At 43.5% G+C, this 16,361-nt stretch overlaps 1 protein-coding gene and 1 long non-coding RNA gene across 18 annotated transcripts in view; one reads left to right on the top strand and one right to left on the bottom strand.

Annotated features, from left to right (window-relative positions):
* Positions 1–16,361, top strand: part of LOC129385288 (uncharacterized) — a 482,098-nt gene that overhangs the window by 72,714 nt on the left and 393,023 nt on the right. The gene's annotated exons all lie outside the window — the stretch shown is intronic.
* LOC126533097 (uncharacterized) overlaps positions 1–16,361 on the bottom strand; it is a 99,341-nt gene that overhangs the window by 65,076 nt on the left and 17,904 nt on the right. For 12 of the 17 annotated variants that reach the window (XM_055071790.2, XM_055071792.2, XM_055071793.2 and 9 more), the window contains 5 exons: positions 13,523–13,570; positions 12,053–12,100; positions 9,015–9,065; positions 3,394–3,438; positions 2,369–2,416 (listed from right to left, as the gene is read on the bottom strand). In XM_055071790.2, coding sequence (XP_054927765.1) covers positions 2,369–2,416; positions 3,394–3,438; positions 9,015–9,065; positions 12,053–12,100; positions 13,523–13,570 — 240 coding nt within the window. The remainder of the gene's footprint in view (positions 1–2,368; positions 2,417–3,393; positions 3,439–9,014; positions 9,066–12,052; positions 12,101–13,522; positions 13,571–16,361) is intronic. The other 5 variants (XM_055071791.2, XM_055071797.2, XM_055071801.2 and 2 more) reach the window with 5 other exon arrangements.

The raw sequence follows: 16,361 nt of genomic DNA, 5'->3' as shown, positions 1-16,361 counted from the left end.
AAACTGCATGCTGATTTCAATGACTCTGAGCAATGCTTGCCTATTCAATTCCTTAATAAATGGTATTCCGGTTACCCCAAGAGAGAATCCTGCTGAAATGATGACTCACTTTCCTTCTAGGTTCAGAATTGAGCTTTTATGGCAAATGAGTTAGCTACTGTGCACTGGCTTCTCGTGCCAGGTAAGAAAGTTTCAGCAATTACCAGGTTTGCTTCTGCGGTGGTTCCTTATAAATGGCTGTGTAACCAGTAGTATTTTCTTTTTCATTTGTTATTTGTTATGCCCTCAAGACCAAAAAGCTTGTGTTTGAACATGTTGCGTTAGTAAGGTAAAAATTTTGTTCTCAAAAGTTAACGCGGGGAAACAGGGAGGTTTTCTGTATAGCTCGTGCACAAGCAAAATATAATGGGATTAAGTTTGTTTGTGTTAGAGATGGCGATATGCTTCGTCGTAAAATGAAGGTGACGCGGCAGTTCACATGACTTTCCAGTGTGATCTGACGCTGGTTTTCTGGGCGACATTTCGGAATCGGTTTGCTGGGCATGATGAAGTTCTACACTATTCAATTCATGGACTTTTTCATCGATGGGCATTGCAGCTTCTAACTGTATTGATGATGTTACCGGGCTGCATGGGAATATAAATAGCTTAAGAAGACATCGAGGTAAATTATTTTTTTTTAATTACGACCGCTGTAAATGATATAATCGATACTTAGTGCTCACTGTTACGAATATGCCAGACAACATTACGCATTTGTTTCTAATTAGTGGACACGAAGGCTACTTCATTACCCGGCAAGGAAGTAAAGGAGGATGTATAGCTTTCTTTGCTATGAACTGCTTTATTTGTTCATCTCTTAACTCTAGTTTTTGGCCATGCATATTTCCAATGCGCGTGTCTGAGTGGTCATTACATCTATTAAATGATTGCCAAATGAAAGTGTAAGCAGAATCTTGAGACGAACTCTAGCCTTTCTCTTCCTTGTCGGGTGCCGTTTGCTTGATTAGAGTTATGAACATTGACTTGTTCAAATATAAGCAGAAAACGGTCGAAGATTGCCTCAATATCCTCGCTGTACTGTTGCTACAATTAATTACCCTACGTGTGTTAAATTTCTCCGTGACTCCTTATTTTAATCTTCCTTTGATCACGTTAATGTATGCAGCCTATTCTTACATATGTAAATGCTTTTATTGTTGAAGAGGAAATGAGATACGATACTTTTATTTCCCCTTATTATCTCCAGAAGGATCAGGTAACTCTCGCAAAAGTTTTTGTTTTGTATAGCTCTTTTGAGATACAGAATGCCTTATCTCCTAAACAATATGAATTTATTAGTGGTCGGGGTGCTCAACGAGCTTTGTGGAAAGCGAGGGATGCAAGGAAACACTTCACTGCTTACTAACTAATCGGTGTGTCCGATTCACTAGAGAACATAGACTTTTCCAAGTTCCTGACTATCATGACCAACACTCAACCATCCCCTTAATACAGACTTTACAACGCTTACTTTCCTAATACTGATATTTTTCAAAAATTACTGTTCGTGTTCTTTTCCGAGCCTTGAGCCATTGTGTCATAGCGTCTCATATTGTTCAACTGCGCTTCTGCTCCTTTCTTTTTCTTTTTTATTCACCTTGCCTCTTGTCTGTGCACTATTCTTTTGAAGATTGTTATATTTATTCGTCGTTTTCTTGCTGATATTCGCCGGCCATCTTTTTATGTACGCGCGCACCCACACTCAGACTTCAAGTTTGTTCCTGGACGCGGTAAATATATGATTGATTGATTCATTGATTATTATTGTAATCTGGCTTAGAGAAATGCTGGTGTTCAAAGATGGTGAGAGCATTACATGGACAATGGTTGAGATCAGCCAGAGACAAAGTGCTCGAGAGAAAAAGAAAAACACAGAAAAGATGTGAACGGGATTGTCAGACGCTTCTGTGGATTTACGAGATAAAGAGAATCCCAAATTGCAGCATTGACACACGTACACAGCTCACACTGGCTAGCTGACTATTTGTCGCCAGTCTGATTGAAATGTGACGCCATTAGCGACGTTAATCTCTTTAACAATCGCCATCATCATCCTTCGCGTTCTAGCACGTCGTCATCCCAATTGTGAAAGACGTCTTGAGTTAAGTTTCCTTTCTATGATAAGACTTCAAGGGTGCATGTTCATTCTAGTCGATACCGCACACAACTGTTCACCGTAAAAGAAATAACATTGTTTCTTTACTTTTAGAAAACGGTGGTATTCAAGTTCATAAAAACCTCCGCAATGAGTGGAAAATGCTTTAGCGCTATTTATTTATTTGTAGTGACAATGATCGTTGCCTTGAGTGGAGAAAGCGGTACTTACTTGAGCTTCCTGAGGTACCCAATCCTGCTCCAGCAGAGCCACTGTGGCCTGAAATGAAGAAGGCAAATTTGATGGTGTGCAGTTAGGCATGCACGTTAATGGTAATGCCAGGACTCAATGGACATCTAGGAGTTGTAGTAGTAAATAAATTACCTAAATATACTTTGTCGCTGAATATTTTATTTGGAAGTTTGCCTGATCACGGCCACTGGAAAACGCTAGCTTACAAAACTCGATTATGGTTGTGTACCTGTAAGGTCTGAGCAATCAAAAATGCTGGAAAAAATATCGAGATGGAGACGAGAGGGAAATGTTCTGAAGGTAGAAAAAATTCGCCGTAATATATACGATTTCTCTTTGCTTTGAAAAGCATAGAAACACCGATTTGGTCACACAGAACCAGAGTTTAAGTTACACAACCGACTTTCGTAAGTTAGCATATTGAGCGGCGAATACGCCAAAAGTAGGTGCACCCTTCTCCCCTATGCGTTCAAGACCAATGGTATCAGCGCCTTTTTTCGCCGTGCACGTTTCCGCAGACGCATTGATTAGGGTGAGCTCTCGGTACAAGTTACCGCCTAAATACACAAAGAGAGGACCATGACGCTTATTACGACTTGAATGTGTACATCTAAATGCAGGAAAAAGGAGAAACTTATCGGTAAACTTCAGCACTTTCTTCTCGCGAGAAAACGTGGGCCAAATGCAGGAAGCGTTCCAAAAGTGAAAACAAATTTTATAGTTATTGCATGCTTGTCTTCACCCACTCGCCAAACTATTCTCGCATCAAGTGTTGAAACCATCGTTAGTCCGAAAGCAGCACTAGCAAAAAAAAACGAGATATGTAGCCCCCTTTGGTTAGAAGCGTTCTCGTGCAAATTACAATATGAGACGTAGATGTCCCACAGTTCAAAACAAGGTTCAACTGATACTGAAGCATAACTTCAAGTGCACAATTGTTATAGCAATGTTTATTTAACTTGGCTGGCAGTGTGTCTCGCCATAAGCGGAGAGACACTACTCACCTGAGCTGCCCCAGGTCGACCCTAATCCAGCAGAGGCACCGTGGCCTGAAATAGGAAAGAGAATTTTTGTCTTCTTTACATGTTCCGTGCGACTAAGAAACAAGGATACACCAAGCAGAAATAAAGACGCAGGGGTCAACCAGGTAGGCATCCTGTTACCCTGGCTACAGCTATGACGCACAAATACTGGTCTTCTCCCAGCCTCTCGAAGTGTCATCTTCATAGGCTTGATCCGCCCTTAAAGCTACAAGTGCCAACAAAAGTTTCTTGCTCTGAAGCGACAGTATTGTGCCGCCTCTGGTTGGGGGTGACATTTACAAAGGCCTACTCGTTCCGCATTTGAATAGGGGATACGCGCACGTGCGACTCTTGTGGAACCATAGAAACGATTGAACACAGCTTATGTATCTGTCACCACTACGACGTCGAGCATGAAGCTCTCCGGTCAGCATTGAACAAGCTGGACTCTAAGCCATTTTCGGAAATGAAGATCCTTGGACCATGGCCGTACGCGTCGATGGCACAGCAAGCGACGAAAGCGTTGTTGACATACTTCAAGTCGACAGGTGTTGGCAACCGTGTGTAGACTCGGTGCGAACCTTCTAATGTGCGCGAGACTGGGCTCTGTGTATCTCCTCTCTGTCTCTCTCTTCCTCCCCATACCCCTTCCTTCAGTGCAGGGTAGCAAACCGGACGTGCGTCTGGTTAATTTTTCGGCCTTTCCTGTCTTCTATTTCTCTCTCTCTTTCTACAGTGGGTGTAAAAAAAAGTTGGAGGCCGCTTCTGCATTGCCTTTAAGGATGGGACGCGATAGCATATAACCCGCCGTGGTTGCTCAGTGGCTATGGTGTTGGGCTGCTGAGCACGAGGTCGCGGGATCGAATCCCGGCCACGGCGGCCGCATTTCGATGGGGGCGAAATGCGAAAACACCCGTGTGCTTAGATTTAGGTGCACGTTAAAGAACCCCAGGCGGTCAAAATTTCCGGAGTCCTCCACTACGGCGTGCCTCATAATCAGAAAGTGGTTTTGGCACGTAAAACCCCAAATATTATTATTATATAGCATATAAAGATCCATGGCTGCTTCTCACGCTTTCCGGCAACTGCAACTTACGTAACCGTAATGTTCACAAGGAAACGCAGGTAGCGAATGGCAACCTTTGTGTAGGTATGCGGCCTATTGCGTGGGCCGATCCCGGAGGTAGTCCACAGCCACACGAAAAAAAATTACATTGATCGTTTTCAGGTTTCGGTTATTGTTTTGCACTTATAAAGTTTCAGTGTGAGAAGATTTAACGTAAAAGGCATGCGCTGTCAGTGTTTTGTTTCATGCAAATTGTTTGTGGGTTGTAATTCTCAAAATTCCGAGGAATAAATTTGTCAAGAATGTAAGATGAAGTATGAGCAACTTTAGGGATAGAATGGTGTGCAATATAACCCGTATATACCGCATGTCATATAGTAAGGCGTGGCATATACATATACCTAAATATATACCAGAATTATTGCTCCCGGGGAAGCCAGCACCCGAAGCCAACGCCCGATTTTCTGCGACACGGCGCTCATTAACGCTTTCGCGTTGAAACTCGGCAGAGCCACCTAAGACTATTTACTAGATGGAATTTGTAAGCATTATGCCTTTCGTAGACCACGCAACATTATCAACGCGCCCATTTTATACACTCGTGTCGCGGCGCCACCTCCTCCCGATTGGCTGTGCCGTCACGTGCCTGATCACGCACGCAATAGGCCTCACCTTTAGACAGAGAGAACGGTGGAGCCGTTATGGCGTCGGGGACGCGTGCTCGTGTCCCACCCGAGAGGCCCGGGCGTGATTGCCATTCAGACCGAAATGTGCCAAACTTTCTTTTGAAAGGCATTAATTTGTTAACAGGAACCCCCCTGAGAAAGTTGACTATAATCCAAACATCTTTTACGTGCTTTTACTCTGCGCAGTCAACAATTTTTGGTACCATCTTTCAGTCCAGCCGACGCCGACCAATTGTCTCGTAGTGGAGCATATAATGCTTTTGCATTAAAATCAGAGGGCACCTAAGGACTTCGTATGAGTTGTGAGAGCAACATCATTAGTGACCAATAGAACTCCGCTGAGCGGTACTTCAAGTTAGGAACTCCGCGGGAGCGAGCGATTGCTTGGCCAATAAGGCCGGTGCACTTCGATCCGTGACGTCACGCAACCTTGCCCGATTGCCATAGAATCTAATGAGGACGCTCCCGAGTACGCGCGGCGCATTTGACGTCACAACTTTCGTCACGTCGTGCTTTCCAATGAAAATTTCGGTCCGAGTAGCATGTTGTAAACAAGGTGGGTGCGCCGGCCCGCTCTATAGGAGACGCTTGTTTCGCCCAGGGGGTAGGACATTGGGCTTCTGACCGTGGGGTCGTAGGCTCGGAACTCACTAACGCAAACGTTTATTCTTTCTAGTTTATTCTGTTTTACTATACGTTAATTACTTTAGAGTGATTACTGAGGCAATGTTAAAACGCAGGCCAGGCCTTGCGCGGCCATGAAACGCGCGGATAACACAGGCTTCCCAGAGTAAAAGTAATGGTGACGTAGCTTCGCGGCGATGCCCTGTGCCATCGCGCAACACCTGGCGCACCAGCGCCGCAAATGGTGTCCCCCTTTCGCCCACTCTGTTCTGCTGAGTGACGTGACATGACGTCGCAGCCAATTGGAATTTAGGTGCCGCTTCGCTGCTACAGACGGCGGCTTTTTCACTCAATGGCTATCTGATGATATGACCATATGCCATGACCCAAATGTGTCATGACCCATATGTGTTCACAGTACCTGCTGGTTAAAGGTTGCATAATGTGTAGTTGATAGCCCGGTTTTTCTTTATATTTTCTCTCTAAGAGCCGTACTAGGCAGACTGTTCATAATTGGTCGTGAAATTTAACACATTGCCTGCAGATATTCCTACTAAACCTGCCTCTTCCCGTGCGGGCGTGACATTTCCAGGCGAAGTAGGGCGCACCATAGTGTTGTAAGGCACCCTTCGTGTCATTTAAAGTACTAGTGGTTTAAGCACTACTTCGATACCTGCAGCTTTTTTGCTTATTAACTGAAATACTCCTTTTATTTTGCGAGCGAATAAGGTGTTATAGTGACAGCTTGGCAGTTAACATCCATTTGTTTGGGTTAAGTTTCTCACGCAAGCACTTCATAGCACGTACATGACAGTCGAAATACGCTGTCGCCGTATTACTGACTGTACGTTGACATTACCCAAATGCAAGTTTTATTCATCACGTGATGTACGTTAGAATATTTCTGCACTCAGGGAAAAATATACCTATTCAATGTCGCGCATCGTGTTACAGTGTTTCTTACGCTAGACTACATTCCTTTGCGAAGCACAGGCAAAGAGCCACGTCTCACTGCCTCGCTACAGGGGGTTTGAGTTGCCATAGCATTTACTTCATCACTTCTGAGGAACTACATTCGTATATTGTCTGACACATTCACAGTGAACATACCCTCTTAGAATAGTGTCATCTCACTTACTGATGCTCTCTTCTTAAGTTCTCTCTTTCCCATGTGTAAACCCACATATGTATCCCCTTGTTCAACCTCCCTGGGTTACATCTCGCAATCTGTGTTTCTCTCTCCATATACGATATATGTATTTGTTTTATTTTTTATTTGTTCAAATTGCTTCTCATGACACCCCGACATCGCAGGTGTGAGTACGAAAGTGTACAATAAGCTAGACCGAACGACTAGGAATGTATAAGGAATTAATAGTGTATAAGAATTGCCATGCTGTAATTCGATGTCTACAATGTTGCTCGTTTTCCTAGCATACTAATTTACAGTCCACACGATAATTACTTCGCATAAAAAAAGGCGACTCAACAGCGGCTGATGTTAACGCAATAAAAAGCCTTCTTGGGCGCATTAATGTACCATGTGGCTCGGTATATCTTTCGCTGACCAAGGCCACACTTCCGATATCGGTTTTCGGTGCGCGCATTTTGAAGGAGCACATCTGGGTTTAATTTTGGCATTTCTGCGCTAAATACGCGTTATTACGGTTCAAAGCGCAGCTCTACTTAAACTTGGAAGATCTTATGTTTTTGTTCCAAGCTACATTTTGACGCATTTTTGGTTTTCGTAGATGGACTAGAAGGTATCAAATCGCCTTATTTTGGGGAAAGTCAGAATGTGGCAGCCAGATGGCCAGGTCTCACGAACTTCAACTGAACCCGAATTTACTAAAGAAGAACATGTCTTGAAAAATACGTGGCCCTCATGTAGTAGATAGACTACCAGGCTCGCCAAAGAGAAGAAATGAGGGCACACACTGTCATTAACGGCAAGAATGTTTTTTTGTTTTTTCGTAGTACTGTGTCCCTTCATAAAATCACTAAACTTCGATTTTAGTGACTTAATTAGGCATCGGTAACAGCACTTACACGAGCTATTTAAGTAAATTGAATCTTCTCTAGTTATGCCACCATGATAACAAAAGTTCGGCAGCATGTTGCACTCCTCTAGCACGTCAAGGCGAAAGCCTGCTGCACATGTGACAGTGCATTAAGTTACACGGTCATAGGGATCACACTTCTTGCACGACATAACGAGCCGCAGTGCGAAGTAAACGTATGGCGCTGGAAGTCCACCTCGTCAACGACACATACGCGCACCTAATGCGCTACCTAAAGGTTATTTCGTTCTCTCTGTCATTCCGTCTTTCTTTATTCGTTATTTCTTTCATTTGCACTTTCTTTTGTTTCTTTGTCCGTTCTTTCTTTCTTTCGTTTCTTCATTCATGTTCAACCGTTGCATCTTTGCTTGCTTACGGGGTTGTGAGCCATTCCTGATGATGATCTTCTTTTTCTCACTGGACTGGACGCCGCTTTTTTCGGCTATGAGTTATTGCAACGAGCCACTTAGGGTTTTCGCCTTAAATATGCTACGGTTATCCTGCGTATCTATTGCACATACTTATTCATATATGCCAGCGATTTTGGGAAGAGCTCACGAGGCATAAAAATCATAGCGCATTGAAATAATTAGGGGAAATTTATCGAAGTCTATTAAGCACCGGCAAACCCAGGGTGCAGAATAGATAATTGGGTCGCTTTATGTTGAAAAGGGGGTTCGGGCGGTTCATGTGTCTGTGTTCATGTTTCTGGGGAAAGCCCATGAAATCTGCAAGGTTATGTACAATATTATTTGTGTTATATATATGCATGACCGCGTGTGTGCGGGGGGGGGGGGGGGGGGTGTGAGGGTGCTTACAGTTCAATTTACGGTGGCTGTTACATACCACTGTCAGTTGACCTTCGCGCTTCTAAGAGGCGGTGTCCAGTAAAGTCCAGGACAACATTTTTCAATGTGGTGAACGCTGTTTAAATCATAGTTCTAGTAGCTCAAAGGTGTGCGACGTAACGCTAACGCATTTCTATCGCATGTGCTGCTAAATCGCCACAGAGTATTTCTTACAGTTTTTAAAAATAGTCGATTTTAATGTAATGGCAGAGTGCGGGCTTCAACTTTCCTCCCCTCTACAATTGCCTGAATTTATGCGCGTATTATTGCAATAAACCGCCTAGGTTTTCATTCTACATGCACTGAATGCCACACTCACCTGAGATACTCGCAGAACCCGCCGTTGCCCCAAGAGATCCACCAAAGCCTTCTGTAAAGAAAGAAAATTATTTGTGGGCTGCACATATACTGCAAATATTAAAGTATCTGTCGGAGCTGCGTCTGTGCCTTCTTTGCGCGGGTGTCCCGTCGTTTTCCGTAGCTTTAAATTACCAAACAATACAGGATAACTGTTAAACAGTATGCCAGTTTCGAGATGTACTGACGTGTACTGAGAGCTGTTTAAGTAGTTAAGGGTAAATTGAACCAAACTACAGATGATCCAAACAGTACGCAACCGGCTACTTCATTTCACTCATAAGAAAATATATAAATTTCCGTTATAAATGAACAAATTTTTTTAATTTTCGAAATAAGTTTCCAATTTATGCGCGCTCATTATCCGTGTCCTAGAATCAATGTTTTCTGCTACAGCAATGGTGTGTACCAAAACTGCGCTGATACAAATTGTCTTGTAATCTTTCTGCTATGACTTTCTAGCTAACTTTCTTGTGTAACAAACCTTCTGTTGTAACAATTTTTGAAGAACCTGGAGTTCCTAGCGCCTCATCCCCAGAGTTTAAGAAGGCGTTTGTTGCCGCGCAGCATAACCTCTAGAAGAAGAAGTATTTTAATGATTGGAAAATGTAGAGAGGTCGGCCGGATAATGGAGCATCTGGCCTGCTACTCTACGTAAGGGAAGGGGAAGAGGGGGAGAAAAAGTGTCACAATGGGGGATGATAATGGGAGGAACGTGGTGAATGACACATTACACAACTGGTATCACAGGCGTGAGTCCAGGCCCGTGTCACCTAGGAAACGTGAAAGTGCACGCATTGTCTCTGTCGTCTGCCAACTCTGTGGCCACGCGCCTAGCAAGAGGTCCTCCGACAGGGGTCCATTGGGTAAGTGTCTCAATGTATCTGCCAATGTCAGTCTTTCGCGCGCATACTCAGGGCACACCACGAGCACGTGTTCGCATAACCTCTAATTTTCTGGTTATCTCTTCTATGAATGCCAGAATCCATGTCAGGATGTCTTAAATACTATCTTACCGACCGTTAACACTGTGTGATTATAACTGTTAAGGCCTCATGAGTCGGAGATGTAGTATTAGGTCAGAGCTCAGTTTTAGGGACTCTGTTGTTTTCCATTTTCACTAATAATTTTCCAGTTAGCCTCAAGTCAACAGTTCCACTTTGTGCCGATGACTGTATTCTGTATTATCCGGTGAAATGTATTAGTGACATTGTTGTATTGTGGCCCAGCCTCCGAGAAGTGTCGTCTTGGTGTGTTGACCGGCAAATTAATCTTAACATAGCAAAATTTTTCCACGACCGATTAACCAATAAGAAAAAAAATTGCTAAGCATACGTTTTCAAATCTCAGCCATTGGAAGCGACTGATGAAGTTAAATGCGCCGGCATAACATTCACTTCCACATTAAAATAGGCATGTCACATTGATAGAAATGCTTACAAGGTTTCTAAGTTCCTGCGCATGTTTTCAAATAAATTGAAATATGTACCGAAACAGCTCAAAAAAAAAAAAAAACTTGCATTTGAGGAACATTGGACCGATCTTTCAATACGTTTGTATTGCGCCCTTTAGAGCAGTATTCAGAGGTACATTAGAAAGGGAACAGATCGAGGTTTGTGATCAGCAATCATGATTTCGCCGTAAGGAACTCGCAGCTTCCAGACATTGAACTGGAAACAACTCTCGTCTCGTCAAAGGCTGCAAAGGCTTAAGCTTTTCTTCAGCATTTATAATAAGCAAACCAGAAATATAAAAGCAGCTACATTGAACAACCATTATGTGTCAGCAGGGGGTGACTATATAAAAAAACGTATTGAGTATAGAGGACACTTCGATATATACAAATTTTCAGTTTTTCCTAACAATGTTAGTACTAGGAGTGAGATCCCGCGGAGCTATTTTTGATGCCGCGGTTCACCAGTGCATTTGAGTGTGTTAAAACACCGTATATATATTTCTACTCTATTTTTGTCCTAGATCTATGAAGTAGATGCTCTCGCTTTTCTTTCTTTCGCTTGTTCCTATGCGCCAACGTGTTTTAATTTTTTTCATGCTGAATATATCTGCTACTGCTTGCCGATATTTGTACTTATTGGGATCCGTTAGTCGTTTTTCTTTTTATTTTTTAGTTTTGTATCCGCCTACAACGATGCCCCCACGCGATGTAGGGATTTCAAATAAATAAATAAATAAGGACTTGCGGACATGTACACGTTGCGCCATCTTTCGGCTGCAGCCGCGTGCCCCACCCCAACCTAAACGGCGAAGGGACGAATTCATAAATTGCGAACACATATTAGTTATCGAGAATGACTCGAGCTACCTTGGGATACTTCGGTGACATTGCAGCAGCGTGCCACAAGGCACATATGTTCCCAGGATATCTTACTATACTATAACGGAGTGTGCGAGAAAGTCTGCAGATCCGTATTTAAACGGCAAGGAAGTGTGCAGCCCCAACCACGCCAACGGCACATAGGGAAATAAGATTTTGCGCATATGTGATGGTTCATATATACTCGTTTTCCAAAGGCGCTTAGGAGAGTGGGGCGGTATCACGACAACGAATTTACAGCAGGATGGAAATTTCACGCTACGCTCAATGCCATTGCGACGCCTGAGCGTGGTAGCACAGTTGCTTGCGACAAAGGGACGCGGCGAAGAATAGCACAGTGTTGAGTCATATGGTCGCGCAAACAGTTTGTGTTATTGCGGTCCTGTGCACTTATTATTGCGTAATTTTATTAACCAAGAAATAGGTCAAGCAGCGAGGATAGCTTCCTGTTCCGAACGGCCAGCGCGCATATAAAGCGCCTATGTGCGGTAAGAAAAAAAAAAGGAATTTTTGTTTCTTTGTTGCTAGGAATGGAAAACTTGTGACAAACGTGTTGCTTTACCTTTGTCACTAAGCACCTTTATAAGGGCATAGGTTCCAAAACTGTGTTTTTAAGGCGTATTAGTACTACATTCGCTATTTTACTCAGTCATAGATGCACTTACCTGAGCCACCCGAAGCACCCAGCGATGCTCCACTACCGCCGCCATAACCTGTAATAAGTGTACAGATGGCGCATATTTAAGCGCAGTATAGTTAAGATATAGTGGGACATCGCGGCAGGCATTAAGAAGTGAATCGTCTTCTACACTAACTGTTTAGTATCGGGGAAATGTAGGAGGTGGTCGTGTGAGTCGCAGAAGCTGGTAAAAAAAGAAGAGCATAGATATCGCCCCTAATATGTTCAGGGTAGGCTGCGATGGTGGCTTAAAATCACGGACACTGCATTCCAGCAACAACCACCGAGTAAAGAATACTCCCCCCCCCCCCCCCCTGCCTCTTCTGCAGAAAACGTGGGTTTAGTTTGTTTTCGTTATAAATTCGATGGCGTTACAATTTATTGTTGAATGTGCGTTTTCATATGGATGACTTGATAAGGGCTAATATTCTAAAGTTCTGTTCATTCAAAAATTAGGAATTCTTTCGAAGCAGTAGTGTAGCAGAAGCCGCACTGGGGGGGGGGGGGGGGGGGATCATAACGGCAGGAGTGCTGCTGCTGCCTTTGGGGAAGAATCCTGAACATGAAATTGCATTGGTACTGTGGACCTGCTGCTAAGCCGTGCTAAGCGGAATGACTTTAAGCTAAGCTTTTGGACCTCTACTCCTCCAGCAGAAAGGTCAGTGCTGCGATCAGCCTGATGGTAAGGGCCACGATCACTGACGAAAGCTCGCTCTAAAGTATAACCCTCATACACCTGTGAAGGCAAAAGAAGCTTCTCTCAGTGGAAGCGCTCTGTTATCGTGTTTGAATTTCGTCAAACTTTTTATTAAGGTTTTTTTATCTAGGTCGGCTCATAGGACTGAGGGAGTACGTTAGCTGAAGAGAGAGAGAGAGAGAAAGAGAAAACAATATATTATTTGTTCAGGGAGGCAAATCAATCGAAACTAGCCACGTCTAGGGTCTCGCAAGCGGTATTTTGTTAGCGCTGAGCTGATGAAATCCGCCACTTATCGTTGCTGTTAAGATTCTGGCTGGACAATGGGTTAGGGGCTCGGGGGTCATAAATGTTCGATTTGGGATTTGTAGTGCCCCATTATACATGTGTCAGTGGCGTCAAGCGTTAAGGAATACTGAAAATACAAGGAGGCGTGCTAAGTTTGCTTATTCGATTCGATAATTCAATGGCAAATGGCGTGAAGTCAACATGCGCTAATTTCACCTACGGATGATGGTTAAAATACTTCAACTCTAGTGTTTGCGCGAAGGATAGGATTATACTGACTAACGTTGGCAACAGGACAGGGAGATAAAATATTTTGCTGTAAGAATAAATTGAATATCGACTTGATTGCTTCGAGAAAAAAAAAAACTTGTATTCAAAATTATTTGGACCACCATTAGGTGTGTGCAAATAATAAAAGTGGTTACTTATCAGACTAGCACTGATAGTTGCCTTAAGAAAGAAAGCACTTACTTGAACCGCCCCAGGTACCCGACTCTCCTCCAAGAGAGACACCCAGACCTGAAAAATGGAAGACATATTAAATATATTCAAACATAGTCAATCTACTACTATAGTAAAAAGTACAGCGTCAAATTCCGCACACAAGGTAACTTCGGCTTTCACCTGCACATCAAGCAACGTAGTCTACTGTCTAGAATGTGCCGCTTGTAGCAAAAAATACATAGGTGAGACTGGACAACAAATTCATAGAAGACTCAACGGACACCGCGCGGACACAAAACACAATTTATCTAAAGCAGTAGCCAGCCACTTTAATGAACATGGTCATATATTCGACAAAGCAAGGCTCTATATACTACAAACAAATTTCCGTTCACCTCGCGAAAAAAAATATACGCAGTCATACCTCATACACAAGTTTAATCGCGTACACCCGACGGGGATTAATATGGCACGTGGCAACTTAGAATATTTAAAAGCGGTAACTTAAATCTGAAATTCTCATATTATCAACCAAGACACAAAACACATTATGCCGCCATTATTCCTCCATTTCGAAAATTTTTTCCTGCCTACTACTTAATTTAATATACCCTTTCATGTTTTTACGTTTATATCAACTGTACGACCCCCTTTCCCATGTACACCTGCCCCCGCCCCCTTCTGCGCACGTCACCCTCCTATTCGTTATTCCGGTTTCGTTTCCCCCCCTTCTCCTGTCTTTTCTGTCTGTTTTTTTTTTACTGTGAGGATGTTTTTTGAAACACCCTCACAAACACATTCCAAAGTCCCAGACGTCATTATACCTTTTTCGGCGCCTCAGCCACACAGGGAATCGCCATTTCTGTATACCGCCATTACGACACCTACGTGGAGCTACTGGGGTTAACGTCCCTTGAAAGACCATGCCGCTGCCTTCCAGTTACACCATACATTGCACTCCAGACTTAAGATGTAGAGTATGGCTTTGACATTTGACTGTAAGATGTAGACTTTAAGTTCATCAAAGTTACTTAAACTCTACATCTTACAGTCAAATTTCCGTTCTGAACGAGAAAGAAAATATAGAGAATCATACCTTATCCATAAGTTCAAGACATTGCAACCAATAGGCATAAACGTTTCAAAGGGAGCTTTAGAATCTATTCGCTATGCTAAACTTCAAGCTATAGGCAACAACACTTAGTTTGATTTATTGGCGTACACCCCCCCTTCTTCTTTTTCTCCCCTTTCCTTTCCCCTTTTTTTTCAGCCGGCGTGTCAGACGCCCTTGACACGCCGGCTAACGCGCGTGCGTTGACAGACCGGGGTGCGGGGGGGGGGGGGGGGGGGGGGGGGGGGGGGTTAGGTGCCCTGGCTTTGACCTTGTGCACCGGGTTCCATTACTCTCAATTCGACACGCTAACACATTTTCCCTCGTTTCCGCATCCTCCCGCCTCACACCCTCTCCCCTTTAGAAGAACCCCACCTATATATACTGCGGCGAGGAGAGCGTACGTCGCCTTGAAGAAGACAAGTCCACTTGTCGAAACGTTGGCTCCTGCATTCACCTTATTCACGTTTAGCTCATCCAGTCAAGTAGTTAGGCATACGTGTCGTAGTCAAGCAAGGGTAAAATCATGAAGCAAATGTTTCGATGTAAGGGCGGCCACCGTTTCAATGCGACATAGCCGAACATAAAATGCACATATTTTCTTCCCGTCAGTCAGAAAAAGAACAAAAATGAGCAGGACTTGTACAGTATTGCGGCAGGGTAGGCCAAAATATCCAACAATTGCTCAATTACTCAACAAGATTACTAAATATGAGTGTTTGGTGCACGTGTTAGTCTGTTCCATTCAGTCATTGTTCTAGGCAAGAAACCATTCTTAAGCTTGTTACTGGCGTTGCAGTACGGGGTTAAAGTATGCGGCTCGGCGTGTCGTGTTAGCCTAGTTGCTAGTGACAAAATTGTTGTGACAGTCTAGCTGTTAGTGGTAAAATGCTAGGTAAAAGCTTCGAGCTAAGAGCCGAGGACAAGTCTTAGGCAGATACACAGGCTCATAAGAACGTTGACAAAACCAGAAGCACCCGAACATCAAATAAGAAAAGTTCCCGCTCGGAAGAGGTGCTTGAGTTCTTCTAAAAAAGAAAAGCTGTAAATCAACGCGTTTACCTGCTGTAACATTTGCAATGTTCACTTGTGCTTCACTACCGCAAGAAATTGTTTGATAGAGGTTTAAGGTGGAAGCAATTAGGAAACGCACGCAACAGGTTCGGTTCCATTAAGGTACACACGAGCACATCTGTCCCAGGGGGAAACAAGCAAGCTATAAAAATGTTTTTGAAACGTGTTCCATTATTGTTTAGAAGACGCGAATAAAGAAAAAAAATCTGTGTATTGATAATTTTACGGGTCGTTTGCTTTTGTACCTCTGAGGGTTAGACCTAAACGCACATGGGATGCTATGCATATCGCCAGTCTGCTCGTCATGCGTTATAGTCATCACTGCTATGGTTACTTGCTTACGTCGGTATCACGGATACTGACAGGCGCCTTTCGCTCCCTCTGACACAGGAACGTAATGGAGAGTGGCGTGTTCGGTCGCTGGACTCGTGTGGAAGTGCGCTTGCCATAAATGGACTCTAGCGGGGGGCAACAAAGTGAGGTTTAAGTTCATGCTATCCGCTAGGAGCAGCTGGCTCCTTGCTCAGGAAACGTATTCAGCTAGCAAGTGTTGTACTCATACTGAATTAACTGTAGAAACCTGTTCGTTTATTTTTTTTTCAAACTGCGTCAGGTGTGGTTACAAATGAGTAGAAGTGAGGTTCGTTGGATATATTATTGTCATAGCTTTCATTTGCTGCC

Source organism: Dermacentor andersoni, chromosome 7 (genome assembly GCF_023375885.2).
Source record: "Dermacentor andersoni chromosome 7, qqDerAnde1_hic_scaffold, whole genome shotgun sequence".
In the NCBI taxonomy this organism is placed as follows: domain Eukaryota; kingdom Metazoa; phylum Arthropoda; class Arachnida; order Ixodida; family Ixodidae; genus Dermacentor; species Dermacentor andersoni.
The sequence above is the reverse complement of the archived record's forward strand: the minus strand, read 5'-3'. Positions and strand labels throughout refer to the sequence as shown.